Here is a 14,343-nt window from a genome sequence, read left to right as displayed (position 1 = left end):
CGGCTGGCGGGTGAGGTCTCCCCGCCAGGCTCGGGTCGGCGGAGCTCGGGCCGGGTTTGTTCCAGCTGCGTTTCAGTCTCACCGTGTAAAACGTACCGCCGTGTGTCCGCAACGGCAGCCTCGGGCTGTGGGTGTTTGGCCGCCTGCGTGCAAGGCTTTAAGCAACAGAGAGTTGATTTTCTCAAAAATGTAGATTTTATAAAAAAAAAAAAATACTCCCACAGTGGAAAAAAGGGAATGTGCCGAAATGTCACTTGAGCTGTGCTTGTAGTAACTTTTCTTTACAGAAGAACTGATGGTCCTAGAGCTCTTTCTCACAAATACTCGTATGCTTCTGTCTTTCAAGACTACACATCTTGCTTGCACTTCATGCACCTATTAACTACACTGCAATCTTGTCAGAGAGGATGGTGTTCAGATTTTTGCTATATTATGCTCTCTTCGCTGCTCAATTTCTTGGTTTGTTGTTCAAAATACAGCACAACACAACTAAAATACTATGTTCTTATAGCTAAATTTTGAACGAGTCAGGCAAGGAATATCACAGTAGGAAGTTAAATATTGAAACTTTATGAGGAGGGTTAGCTTTCAATGGTATGTTTAATTATGTTTTAAAGAAAGTGAAGCCTTGATGTGACTGAAAAAAACCTCCACCATAAGAGCCTCTGCCAAAGGCAGAACATTTAGTGTAAATGTTGACAGCAAAATGTGTAAAACGTGTTTATTTTCTACTTTGATATGGAAGTGAATAAACTTGTTCATCAGATGACTTTGGATGTTGGACTTGCTGGTACCCAGTGCTTTGGATCATGTAACATATGGACTGCTAAGTAGCTCTTGATCTTAATCTAGAGAGTTAAGGGTTAATGCAGTTATCACTCATGTTTTTCTCAGTCTCTGCAGTACATTTTCTTACCTAGCAGTAGAAGAAGACAATGTGTTTGTTTTCTTAGCTAAAAATGGGATCTTTGACATTCTTAGGTCCTTGACACTTGTGCTGACCTGTTACCTAAATGGTATACTGGCTTAACTACACAGTTTTACATATTTCTGAGCTTGTGGGCATGTTGGTTTTGCTTCACCTCAAAAAGCATAAAGAGTTCAAGCTGACAGACATAATATCTGGAACAAATTCTGATTGTTGTTATTGCAACATATGAAATACATGTTAGTGTGTTCCGTACCTATTTCAAGGATGAAGTCTCTACAAAATAGCATAACACAATGTGATTTCCCTCTGTACCATCATTTTTTTTTTTTAGCAGTGTTGTATGTCCTTTCTTCTTACAGTGGCAAGTTTTAGAATTTTATCTTATTTGTCACCTCCTGCCCATCCCGCTTTAAGGTTTTCTGTTTAAACAAGATCCTCTGTTCTGAAATTGTTGTCCTCTGTTCCTTCACTCTTTAACAAGTTTTCTTCATCTCATGAATCCCATTTGAATGCTATGGGCCATATCTGTGCCTTAGAGCAATTTTGTGACAATTTGCAAAGCCAGACAGTCTGTGCAATATGGGATGGAAATTGTCCTGTGATGATACTCAGGGACTAAAAATGTTACATTTTTGTAAGTGCTTTATTCACTGAGCTGTTATATTTTGCTTTTTGACAGATTCAACTGAAAGTTTGTGTATCTATGTTCTCAAAGTTAGCTTTGTGAACACTTGCTTGGAGGTTGAGGCACCATAATCCACTGCATGTGGGGTTGATTTTTTTCTTTTTTCTGATCTTTGGGTTCTTCAGAGCCTGATTTTAATACTTGTAATAGTTATAATCCTCTTGCTCCCCTTAGGAACTTCTATGTTCTTCATACACTAAGCTGTTCTGTGGGGAAGCTATTCTCAGGTGCTTTGCATTAACAGAATATAAATATTTAAAGAGTACCTGTTGTCTCTGCTCTGGAAGAAATCTGACCTGTTTCTAACACTGAACAATCACAAATCCACACAAAAGCATCCCTGGACACAGCAGGTTCATAAGATCAGGAGGAGTTCTCAATTCCTACCTGTATAAATTATCTAAACCATCATCACAGAATGGTTTGGGTTGGAAGGGACCTTAAAGACCATCTAGTTCCACCCCCCCTGCCATGGGCAGGGACACCTTCCACTAGCCCAGGTTGCTCAAAGCCCCGTCCAGCCTGGCCTGGAACACTGCCAGGGAGGGGGCAGCCACAGCTGCTCTGGGAAACCTCTGCCACTGTCTCACCACCCTCACAGGAAAGAATTTCGTCCTTATATTTAGTCTGAATCTACGCTCTTGCAGTTTAAAACAGTTACCCCTCATCCTATCCCCACACCCCCTGATCAGGAGTCCCTCCCCACCTTTCCTGTAGCCCCTTTCAGTACTGGAAGGCCGCTGTCAGGTCTCCCCGGAGCCTTCTCTTCTCCAGGCTTAACACCCCCAACTCTCTCAGCCTGTCCTCACAGGGGAGGTGCTCCAGCCCCATGAGCATCTTCACGGCCTTCTCTGGCCCTGCTCTCAAGCAGGTAGGTCCATATTCTGCTTGTGTTGGGGCCCCAGAGCTGGACACAGCACTTCAGGTGGGGTGTCATGAGAGCAGAGTGACAGAATATCCTCCCTTGACCTGCTGGCCACACTTCTCCCGATGCAGCCCAGGACACTTGGAAATCAAGCCGTTGACTGCAACTCTGAGTGCTGCCATCCAGCCTAGTCCTCAGCTACTGCATAGTCCATCATCAAACCCCCGTCTCTCCAATTTAGAGACAAGGATGTTATGTGGGACAGTGTTGAATGTTTTGCACAAGTCCAGGTAGATGCTCTTCCCTTGTCCACCAGTGGCTACTTAGACTGCAGGACTTGCTTTGAGAAACCTGATCTACTGGGGGCTGATGGTGTCCATCTGTCAGAAAAGAGGAAGAGCATCTTTGGTCATAGGCTTGCCAAGCTGGTCAAGAGGGCTTTAAATTTGCCTTGGGAGGGGAACCTCAATCTATCCCACTCCTACCATTTTGATGCCAATGACAGTATCAGATGCCCAGAGCCTGGAGAGTGATCATAACGTGATCACTCATCAGCAGGAGAGTACCTGAAGAGCAGCACCAAGGAGTTCCAGTCAGTAACTCACCTTCATGGGGCCCAAACTTAAATGTCTCTATGCAAACACAAATAGCATGGGGAATAAACAAGAGGAGCTAGAGACATTTGCATGCCTGCAGGGCTGTGATCTTACTGGCATCGCAGAGATCTGGTGGATGACTCCTATGAATGAAATGTTGGAATGGAAGGATACAGACTCTTTAGGAAGGACAGGCAGAGGAGATTTGGGGGGGGCAGGGGGGAGTGTCACCCTCTATGTGAGTGACCAGCTGGAGTGCATGGGGCTCTGCCTGGGCATGGATAAGGAGCTGAGCAATAGCTTATGGGTCAGGATTAAAGGGAAGGCAGGGACAGGAGACATTATAGTGGGGGTCTGTTACAGGCCACCTGGCCAGGAAGACTGAGCAGTTGGGATCCTCTAGAGACAGATAGGATCAGCCTCACATTTTCAAGCCCTGGTCATTAGGGGGGAGTTCAGCCCCCCCGTTATCTGTTGAAGGGACAACAGAGCAGGGCGTAAGCAATCCAGGAGGTTCCTGGAATGTGTTGATGGCAATTTCCTTCTCCAAGTGATAGAGGACCCAACAAGGAGAGGTGCTCTGCTGGACCTTGTTCTCACCAACAGGGAGGGGCTGGTGGGGATTGTGAAGCTCAAGGGCAGCCTTGGCTGCAGTGACCATGAAATGGTGGAGTTCAGGATTCTTAGGGCAGTAGGAGGGTGCACAGCAAGCTCATTACCCTGGACTTCAGGAGAGCAGACTTTGGCCATTTCAGGGATCTGCTTGCAGAACAGCATGGGATAAAGCCCTGGAGGGGAGTGAAGGCTGGTTGAGATATATTTAAGGATCACCTCCTCCAAGCTCAGGAGTGATGCATCCCAACAAAGAGGAAGTCAGGTAAGACTGCCAGGAGGCGTGCATAGATGATCAAGGAATTCCTGGACAAGCTCAAGCATAAAAAGGAAGCCTGCAGAGCATGGAAGAAAGGACTGGTAGTCTGGGAGGAATACACAGTAACTGTCTGAGCAACCAGGGGTCAGGTTAGGAAGGCCAAAGCCCTGATAGAATTAAATCTTGTCAGGGACGTTAAGGACAACAAGAAAAACTTCTATAGGTATGTCAGTGTAGGAAGCCTTGGGAAAATGTGGGCCCTCTCCAGAAGGAAATGAGAGAATTGGTCATGTGGGATATGGAGAAGGCTGAGGTATTCAATGACGTTTTTGCCTCAGTCTTCACTGGCAAGTGTTCCAGCCACACCGCAACATGCAGAAGCAAAGACTGGGAGAATGAAGAACCACCTGCTATAGGAGACTGTCAGGTTCAAGACCATCTAAGGAACGTGAAAATGCACAAGCTTATGAGACCTGATGAGATGCATCCACATGTCCTGAGGGAAATGATGGATGAAGTGGTGAAGCCACTATCCATCATATTAGGGAATTTGTGGCAGTCTGAAGTTCCTGATGACTGGAAAAGGGGAAACAATGCCCACTTTTAAAAGGGGGGAAAAGGAAGAGCCAGGGAACCACAGGCCAGTCAGTCTCACCTCTGTGACCAGTAAGATCATAGAACAGATCCTCCTGAAACTAGGCTAGGGCACATGGAAAATAAGGCGGTGATTGGTGACAGCCAGCATGGCTTCACTAAGAGCAAATCATGCCTGACAAATTTGGTGGCCTTCTATAACAGGGTTACAGTGTTGGTGGATAAGGGAAGAGCAACTAATGTCATCTACCTGGGTTTGTGCAAAGCATCTGGCATTGTCCCACATAACATCCTTGTCTCTCCAACTTAGAGATAGGGGTTTGATGGATGGACCACTCAGTAGCTGAGGATTAGGCTGGATGGCAGCACTCAGAGTTGCAGTCCTTGATTGATTGATTTCCAAGTGGAGAGCAGTGACGAGTGCCATTCCTCAGGGGTCGGTGTAAGAACCGGTGGTGTTTAACATCTTTGTTGACAACATGGACAGTGGGACTGAGTGCACCCTCAGCAATTTGCCGACAACACTAGGCTGTGTGGTGCAGTTGACATGCTGGAGGGAAGGGATTTGACATCCAGAGGGACCTGGACAGGCTGAAGAGGTGGGTCTGCACAAACCTCAGACCTCATGGATTTCAACAAGGCCAAGTGCAAGGTCTGCACATGGGTCTGGACAATTTCATGCACAAATAGAGGCTGGGTGATGAGTGGATTGAGAGCAGCCCTGAGGAGAAGGACTTGAGGGTATTGGTGGATGGAAAAGTGACTATGAGCCATCAATGTGCGCTCACAGCCCAGAAGGCCAACCGTGTCCTGGACTGCATCAAGAGGTGTGGCCAGCAAGTCGAGGGAGGGGATTCTGTCCCTCTCTCATGACACCCCACCTGCAGTGCTGTGTCCAGCTCTGGGGCCTCAACACAAAGCAGGACATGGACCCCTGCTTGAGCAGGTCCAGAGGAGGCCATGAAGATGATGATGGGGCTGGAACACCTCCCCTTTGAAGACAGGCTGAGAAGAGAAGGCTCCAGGGAGACCTTATAGCGGCCATCCGGTACTGAAAGGGGCTACAGGAAAGGTGGGGAGAGACTCTTGTTTAGGGAGTGTAGGGATAGGGTGAGGGATAATGGTTTTAAAATGAAAGCAGGTAGATTTAGATTAGATGTAAGGAAGAAATTCTTTCCTGTGAGGGCGATGAGAGAGTGGCAGAGGTTTCCCAGAGCAGCTGTGGCTGCCCCCTCCCTGGCAGTGTTCCAGGCCAGGCTGGACGGGGCTTTGAGCAACCTGGGCTAGTGGAAGGTGTCCCTGCCCATGGCAGGGGGGGTGGAACTAGATGGTCTCTCAGGTCGCTTCCAACCCAAATCATTCTATGAAGAGGCCGAACTTCTGTCTGTGGCACCAGTCCCCTTAACCAGTGTTTGTTTGTTTGTTGTTTTTCAGATTCTACTGGCCTTTTCAAACCCCTTCTCTTTGATTTGGTTTGATGAAAAAGCTACCTGTGCTTCAGACTCCCATACCACTGCTCTCAGGGCTCTGTAATCATTTTTGATACACTAAAGCGTGTTCCTGGTTGTACTACCAGTGCCCACATGAAACAACAGCAGTGAATAATAGTCAGTGGAGTGTGTGAGGTTTGGCAGTCTCTCGGTAACACCCCCAATTCGAGCCCCCAGTAAGCAGCACGTCTCTCCGGAGAGTGTGTCAGGCTGGCATGTGGGTGCCTCTCTACCTCTCAGAAGAGAGTCACATACTATTACCATCCATTGCCTTATCTTAGTTGCATTGGTTTTTATGCGGGGAGCAGACCAGACTGCCTTACTCAACTCCAGCATCTTTCCTGATGTTACGGGTTTTTCCTTTTTAGTCTGTGGAGCAGTGAAGCTGTTCTGCAAGGGCACCTCAGGCCTCGAAGAAGCCTCTTCCTCCTAGAGAGCCTTTCTGTTGCCAGCTTCCATTCTTCTGCATTATTGGCCCCCTCCCTTCTGTGTCTGCCAGTGGGGGAGTTTTTGGATATTTGGCCATGGGCTGTGCGTCTGCTGTAGGCTGTGCTTAGAACCAGCTATCTAACTACTCAGCTATCTAACTTCTCTCATCCTCAGCACCTGCTGCAGGAGGTCCTTCACCTGGGCACACCTTTTGCAGGCAGGTCTGCTGCCTGTCCCCACCCCAGGAGAAACGTCTGGGCACATCCTGCAGCCCAAGGCCTGCACTGCAGCCTCTCCCTTCAGCAGCATTGTCTGGGGGTATGCATCAGCCATCACTGGGGAGATGGTGCAGATGCCCCAGCTGCAGCCTTTGCTCTCAGATATTTGTTAAGGACAAAATACGTTTGTTAGGAATGGTTTCTCAGTTTTTCTTCCACCTTCATCAGTCTAGATTTGGAAGATGACAACTTTGGAAAGTTGTTTTAATCTTTAATTATTCAGTTTTCTGCATCATTTGAAATTACCTTAGTTTGAGGTTAGTTATAATTTAAAGTATGAAAATATGTACAGAATTTCTTTTAAAAAAACAAAGTTTGAGAAACAAGCTTTAGGAAACTGGTTGTAGTATTTCAAAATGTCACTATTCTCAGTTAATGTTCTCATGGAGGCAAGGTAGCAGTAGGGAATATCTATCTGCATCTCAGCTGCTCTGATATAAATACACTTGTTTTTTTTAGCTTAAGCTACTGCTCAGGATGGGAGCTAATATGATATGAGCCTGTGAGCTGAGGTGATAGTGCACATTCCTTCTGCAAGGTTGTGATAATCTCTGGAGGAGAGACTGATATGTCATTAACCACCTCTCCCTGTCCCATGACATCTGCATGGGTATTTTCACCTATGCTATATCTCTCTCCCAGTGCCCCTTCCCAGAGTAAGACCAGTTGATGACTTGGGCTCCATCTCAGGAGGTGGTGACTTAGGGCAGGAGAAATGACTGTGGGTGCCAAGATCCACTTGCATTGAGTCACTGGTACATTCACCTGGTTCCTCAAAGGGCTCAGCCTCTTTAGGTTCAAGTGGTTCCTGCTGTGCTCTTATAACATACAACTCAGATCATGCATTGTTTTCCCCCAAGTTAGAATCTTCTTGAGATACACACTGGATTTCCCCATCCTTCCCCATTACCCACCAACCCACCAAGTGCACTTAAGCAAACATAATCCCACAAATGACTTTGCATTTTCCCAAGGCAGGAGCAGCCTAAACAGCCTTTTCCAGCCACTAACAGGTGCTGGACTTATATGCAGTAAAATAAGTAAGTTCAGTGATCAGCACAGGAGCCTGCTAATTAACTATAACGTGCTCAGATCAAAGCTGTCATTATCTTTAGCCCCACATTGGCACCAAGAAGGACTGTGGTGTGTTCACCCTGCCTAACAGCTAAACATACACCCAGTGACTTGCTCACTTCCCTTTCCCATGGGATGGGGAGAAGATAGAAGGAAGATGAGAAGACTTGTGGGTAGAGATAATGGCAGTTTAATTGGGAAAGCAAAAGCTGCATGCTCAAGGAGAACAAAACCAGGAATTAATTACTGCTTCCCATCAGTGGGCAGATGTTCGGCCGCTCACTGGAAAGCAGGGCCTCAGCATGCTTAACAGCTGCTTGGGAAGACAAGTGCAATAATCATGAACATTCCTCCTAACTCCTCTTCTCCCACAGATACTTTTTGTCGAGCACATTATATGTTATGGAATATCTCTCCTATCAGTTGGGGCCAGCTGTCCTGGCTGTGTCCCCTCTCAACCTCTTGCCCACCCCACCCTACTGTCTGGGCTGAGAGCGAGGCAGAGCAGAGTGGGAAATTGAGAAAGCCTCCAAGCCATGCGAGCACTGTTCAGTAATAGCCAAAATATTTGTGCATTATCTGTAATATTTTAGCCAAAAATACAATGTACAGCAACATGCAGGCTATGGTGAAGAAAGACTCGGTACATCATCGTACCAGGGAGGTTGTGGGTTTGAACTCATGAAGTAAAATTGTCTAAAACTTGCGGTGAAAGGCCTTTATCTGCACAGCTACTGTTTGCAGTAGAATTATTGTAGCTGAATAACTAAGTGAGGATTAAAGATTTTGCATCTTTGTGCACTTGACTGCATGGTTTGCGTAAGCTTTACTGTTTCGTAGGTAAGTGTTTGTACAAATAAACATGCACACGATCACACAGTTACTCTCCATTGTTTGTTCCACTGAGCAACATCAGAAAGAGGAATATTCTCTGTTTCTTTCTCCTGCTTAAAGAATAGAAGGTGAGATTGTAAAATGATGGAAGTACTTGATACTTCATTTAATTTAGTGACAATTACTAGATATTAAGTTGCCAGTTCCTCAAAGTACTCACTCAGGAACCCAGTTTCCTTGTTGTGGGATCTTTTTGTGTAAAAGAAATTGACAGTTAAATGAATCTAATTAACAGGTAGGAATTCTTTCTTTGCTTTTAATGTCTTACTCTTTTATGTTCTTACAAGCCTTACTCATGCTTGAAATCGGTCCTTATTTTCTGCCAATCAGTAGATGTGTTAGCAAGGCAAGCACTGGAATTTCATAGCTTGATGTATTTTACTGCTCTAAGTTGCAGGTTTCCTTACGTGCAGTGGTCTTGCATTAGTATTTTGTATGAGTACTGTGTTGTTGCTGCCCAGATATGTCAAATAGGGGCAGATGAAGTCTGAGAGGATGGAAGAGTAAAAGACATAATGAGACTCTCATGGGGCTTATACTGGATATGACACACTCTGAATAGTCAAGATGCTGCTAGGGAAATGTCTTGCCCTGGTTATACAGAGGAGCTAACTATGCATGTCGTCTTTTTTCTTTTTTTCCTTGCTAACAGTGACAAGACAACATCTGTCCCTCTGCAGTCTCTCTCCTAGTCTTCCTGGGTTGTTCTGGACCGTCCACATTGTTTCTGTAGCTTTCATGATTCTGAATGGCTAGTGAAGAGGGATGTTCAGTCTAATGGCCAATTGCTGCAGCTGGTTAAAACGGTGGCAGGAACCTGTCAGGTAAACATGTGAAAGTATTCTACATTTATGTGCTGACCTTCCCAAACTATAGTTCATGTCCTCTCACCTATGTTTTGCTTTATTTGCTGTGTAATGTTGTTTTGTATTTTTTAATTCCAAGACAAAAATCTGTCATTTTTTTCTCCAAGAGAGAATCAATACATTTTCTGAACTTAAAAATGAAATGCTAATCATCTCTAATTCAGGTACTTTGTTTCTGACTTCAGGAAAATATAAAGTTTAAAATATTGTCCTTTGTATACTGTTTCCTCAAGTTGAGCATTATCAGATGATACTAGAAATTTTATGTAAAGTTTATTTGGTTTTTGTTTTACTCATTTAATGTCTACATTTTGAGATTCTGAAGTGCAGTGTGATAAACCACTTTTGTTTATAAGAGTAGACTGTAGCCCCAGTGTAAAACTAGTTCTCTTACTGCTATCTAAGTATCCTAATACTGCATTTTGCGGGTAGTCCAGTGATCTATTCTTGCTTATGGCATTCTACTGTTCTTGTTTGCAGGATGTCAAAGGAACAGAAACATACTTTTCCCTCCATTTAGCAGAGATGCACAGATAGCATGTAATTTGTTTTAAACTATTTAAAAACTATGGGGAAGGGAAATAAAGGGTACACCACACTTACTTATACTTCACACTCATGTAGGAGGATTTGTTCTTTTCTTCAATGCTTCATAGTTTAAGTTTTACGGAAGGTGCTGCTGTTCAAAGAACTATTTTGGCTTGAATAGCCTTCTGACACCACCAATGTATGATAGACAATTGTGAGTTTATAAACGTTCATGACTGTTCTGGTTTCAGCTTGCTGTTAAAGTATAATTTACTATGATCCTACTGTTCATTTTTAGGCTCTTTTCTCAGGTTTTTAGCTGTTCTGAAAGAACTTGCATAAGTTATACTTCATGTATGATGCTGTTATAGTTTTAAGACTGGAAATAACTTGTTTTAGTATTCCTTCACTTAAAGGGGCATAAAATTGAGCAAATTCCTTTGACTCCTTTGCAATTTTGTGAATAGAAGGAACAATTGAGGCATATACATAGCTTTTTCCTATTGCTTTACTTAAAAACCTATCCTGATATAAATTCTAACCTGTATACCAGTTTGCTAATATATTGTACATACTCAGCACTACTGGTTTGCAAGTTTGTGGTCTAGATTGCTCCTGCTTGAAACAAAGGCACAGTGAGTCCCAGTGCTACTTGTTTACAGCATCTGATGTTGTCTACTCAAGTACTGTATATCGTATAGTGTGTTCAGATGCACTAGTTCAGACAGAATTAAATTTCTAATATAGGCAAAACTTTGAGGCAGAGAGATGGTAAAAATACAGGGGAATGGAAATGAAATTACAGAAATTGTTAAAGAGACCATGATCACACAGAAAAAAAGGATAAAATTTACAGTACCATGTAAAAACGAATTTCAGCAGGCAAATACAAGTTGAAAACAAAATCATTGTCTCATGTGAAATTTACAGCAGAATATTAGACTACTCATTTCATACCTTGTTCTGCTCTTCTGTCTGATCAGATGGTTTGACCACACAATTGTAAAATGCCTGCTACTTGGTATTTTGAAACCTATTCTTTCAACTACTTCGTGGTACATTTGCTATGCATGTATTAAAAAAAAACCCCAACTTTATTAAAGTGATGTCTAGCCAGAGGAAAAAAGATTTTTTTTTTTTTTTTTTTTTTTCCCTTATGGAGGAAGGTGACACTAATAATGGTGGGCCTTGATAATGCTGGTAAAACTGCTACAGTCCGAGGAATTCAAGGAGGTAAGCAATTCATTTTTTTATCATCTAAATGGAGCATTTAAAGAGAGAGTATAATTACCAATTTTCCATCATTTTAATCTGAAAATATTGCTTCATCTCTTATGTCTCTCTCCTGTCTTCTTGAAAGAAAATTTTGGTGACTATACCAAAAGTGTTGTATGGTTGCCGAAGTGAGCATGTCACAGGCCCCATTGTGTGAAGACCTGCAGATGAGAGAAAAATTAAGGAGTCTTAGCTTTGAAACATAAAGATCCTAAGTTTTGATATCTGGAAGGTCATGCTAGGGTGACTTAAAAAGTAGGTGCTCCCAGTCATGTGTTTCAGTCTCAGGAGAAGTAGCAGAGCAAGCTCTGCATTTGCTCCATGGCCCCTGCACTTAACATTATGTTGGACTAACACTGACCAAGTCAGTGGTAGTTAAAGTTGCTACTACTTTGCTACATCTTTTTCAAAGGCAACAGTATGAGGTAGAGACAAGGTAGATAGTATGGAGAGAGCTGCTATTTAAGATGTTGCACCGTGCAACATTAGAGCCTTTAGTCCATTAAGACAGAGAAAAATTAGTCCATAGAGGTTTTTAATTATCTTGTAAACATGAAGACCAAATGTTCAGAGTACCTTGGTGCTTATGTGCCTTGAGTTGACCGCTGTATTGTTAACTGTGTAAAATGGTAAATTGCAACAAAATCTGTTCTGGGTTCTTGTTTAAATTTCATGAGTGTGATAGTGTGTTTTTGGACTAAAGTAAGGTTTTTTTCAGTAGTTTAATAAATAGCTGAAGGAACATTGTAGCTACAAGCAAGCAGTCTGTCTCCATTAGTTGCTTTAGGCAAAAGAAAATGTAGGACAGAAACTCTGAAAACTGTAGACCACACTCTAATTAATAATTACTTTGAATTAATGTAATGATACAAAATATTCTAGTTAATGATGTGTTTCATGTCTTAGTATACATCAGAGAAATCAATGGACCTGATTTTCTTTTTTCTTATGTACATGCGCTGAAATTGCTTTCAGGTGACCAGAAACACGCATACATCAGTAAACTTTATATAAAAGTCAGTGTTGTAAGTATATTTAATGAGGAAAAAGTTCAAAAGAAGGAAATTGCCTGTGTGTATATATATAACATAAAGGATGGTTTTAGTGATACATACTTTATATCATTATTTATCACCAGAAAAACACAGGCAATTTTCTAGGCAAATACTTCAGTAAGAGACCACTTGATTTTGGAGGGTACTTTCCACCATCCAGTGACACATGCAAGCAGGATATAATTTGAGATAAAACTTGTGCTTATGAAAACAAGAGTTCTCTAGTTTGGTTTTTTTTTCCCCTTGTGGGACTGTTTTTCTAAATAACTTTCACCTTGTGTAATAACAAGAGTGTACTTAGTAGTGTTTCGGCAGACTTGGAGACTCCATCTCGACTTTCTGTTTATGCATGGTATGTAAATTCATAGATTTGCTAAAGTGTGAATAAAATTATGAATATTCCTTATATTCCTGAATCTTTGCCCTGAAAACATGAGTATTTCATTATCTATCTTTCCATTCTGTTTCAAAATCAATTTTAATGCCTCTATTAGTTGAATGTTGACAGTTATTTCTAAAAGTCCTTTTATTCTGGGGAAAAAATGGGATAAAGACCATGCCTTCATTTCTTCCTTTCAACAAGCTGAATTTTACATCTATTTCTCCTGCCTTGTGTTACCAAGTTGCAGAGATCCAATTAACTCACCCCTGCAGAGACAGCTTAGTGGTGTGAGGCAAGTACATTCTTTTTTTGCTCTCCAAAAAGGGAGACAGCAAGTAAAAGTATTAAATATAAAGCTATATTGCATGGCAAACTAAAAAACAGAAAATAAAAAACAAAGACCAAAACCTATTCTTGAATAAAGGGAATCAAATAGTTTACATCTCAAAAAAACATGGTTTCAGTTGCTTAATCTCAGCCCTTGGTTTGAACTTGTGAAGCTGTTTTGACAACCATAAGGGATAAAAAATAAATTTGGCAGAGCACAAGGCTTCCCAGGTCATAATGTATTAACTGTTTTGTTTGTTTTCCTTCTCAGACTTGGATTAATACCATGCAAATGCTGTATAACTGTTCAGAAGATTGGGAGCGCTGGTGATGAGGGGGAAAGTAAAAACTGCAGTACTCTAAACACCACTGCAATTCAACTGTGGTGTTAAATATTAAAAATATTGCATTTTTGGCTCTTCTCACCCCTGTCCCCAGTCCCAGTGCTTCTATCTAAATTCATGTAAAGTAACTGGTTGAGAGACTAGTGTTTTAATTTGAAATTACCTGAGGAGAGGGAAAATTTTAATGTAAAAAATATGTGGTTAGCAATATGGTGTCACTTAACAAGGAGGGTTTGCTTCATGTTTTTAAAATAGGAGTTTTGCTTCACAAGTCAAAATGTAAAATCCTCTAAATAACTAAGGACACTTTTTACTGAAGGCTTTCTTCTTTGAACTCTGACAGAGTCTCCTGAAGACATGGCTCCAACAGTTGGGTTTTCCAAGGTTGACCTAAAACAGGGACGCTTTGAAGTCACCATCTTTGATTTAGGAGGTGGAAAACGAATTCGAAATATCTGGAGAAATTACTATGCTGAGTCCTACGGTGTAATATTTGTCGTGGATTCCAGTGACATTGCAAGAATGGAAGAAACAAAGCAAGTCATGATAGAAGTTTTAAACAGCCCTAAAATATCAGGAAAACCTGTGTTAGTGTAAGTAATGTTAACAAATGTTCTCCTAATAATCTGAAATTTTATAAATTTTAACCTTCAATACACCTTCTAAAAAAGTATTATCCTTATGTAGTACAAACTTAAGTATAAAGTACACTAATACTACTGGAACTTTAACACTATGCAATATTACATTTAATTTTACAGTATTTCTGAAGTATTTATGCCAATCAATGTCATACTAGTGAACAAAGCCTTTTCTGTCTTTCTGTGTGTCTTTACCTCTTGAGTTGTAGACGGTGATA

General features: G+C 42.1%; 2 protein-coding genes across 4 annotated transcripts in view; one reads left to right on the top strand and one right to left on the bottom strand.

Moving 5' to 3' along the window:
* Positions 1–3,092, bottom strand: part of PROS1 (protein S) — a 35,729-nt gene extending 32,637 nt beyond the window's left edge. The window contains exons 1-2 of the mRNA XM_026846801.1: positions 3,087–3,092; positions 83–155 (exon numbers count right to left, since the gene is read on the bottom strand). Of these exons, the coding sequence (XP_026702602.1) occupies positions 83–155; positions 3,087–3,092 (79 nt within the window). The remainder of the gene's footprint in view (positions 1–82; positions 156–3,086) is intronic.
* A 6,244-nt stretch (positions 3,093–9,336) lies between these two features.
* Positions 9,337–14,343, top strand: part of ARL13B (ADP ribosylation factor like GTPase 13B) — a 42,742-nt gene continuing 37,735 nt past the window's right edge. For 2 of the 3 annotated variants that reach the window (XM_026842290.1, XM_026842279.1), the window contains exons 1-3: positions 9,337–9,531; positions 11,264–11,334; positions 13,828–14,077. In XM_026842290.1, coding sequence (XP_026698091.1) covers positions 9,473–9,531; positions 11,264–11,334; positions 13,828–14,077 — 380 coding nt within the window. In that variant the 5' untranslated portion in view covers positions 9,337–9,472. The remainder of the gene's footprint in view (positions 9,532–11,263; positions 11,335–13,827; positions 14,078–14,343) is intronic. The other variant, XM_026842300.1, reaches the window with a different exon arrangement.

The sequence above is a fragment of the Athene cunicularia genome, assembly GCF_003259725.1.
Source record: "Athene cunicularia isolate RWA chromosome 1 unlocalized genomic scaffold, athCun1 chr1_part1, whole genome shotgun sequence".
Lineage (NCBI taxonomy): Eukaryota > Metazoa > Chordata > Aves > Strigiformes > Strigidae > Athene > Athene cunicularia.
This window is presented reverse-complemented; position numbering and strand designations above follow the sequence as displayed.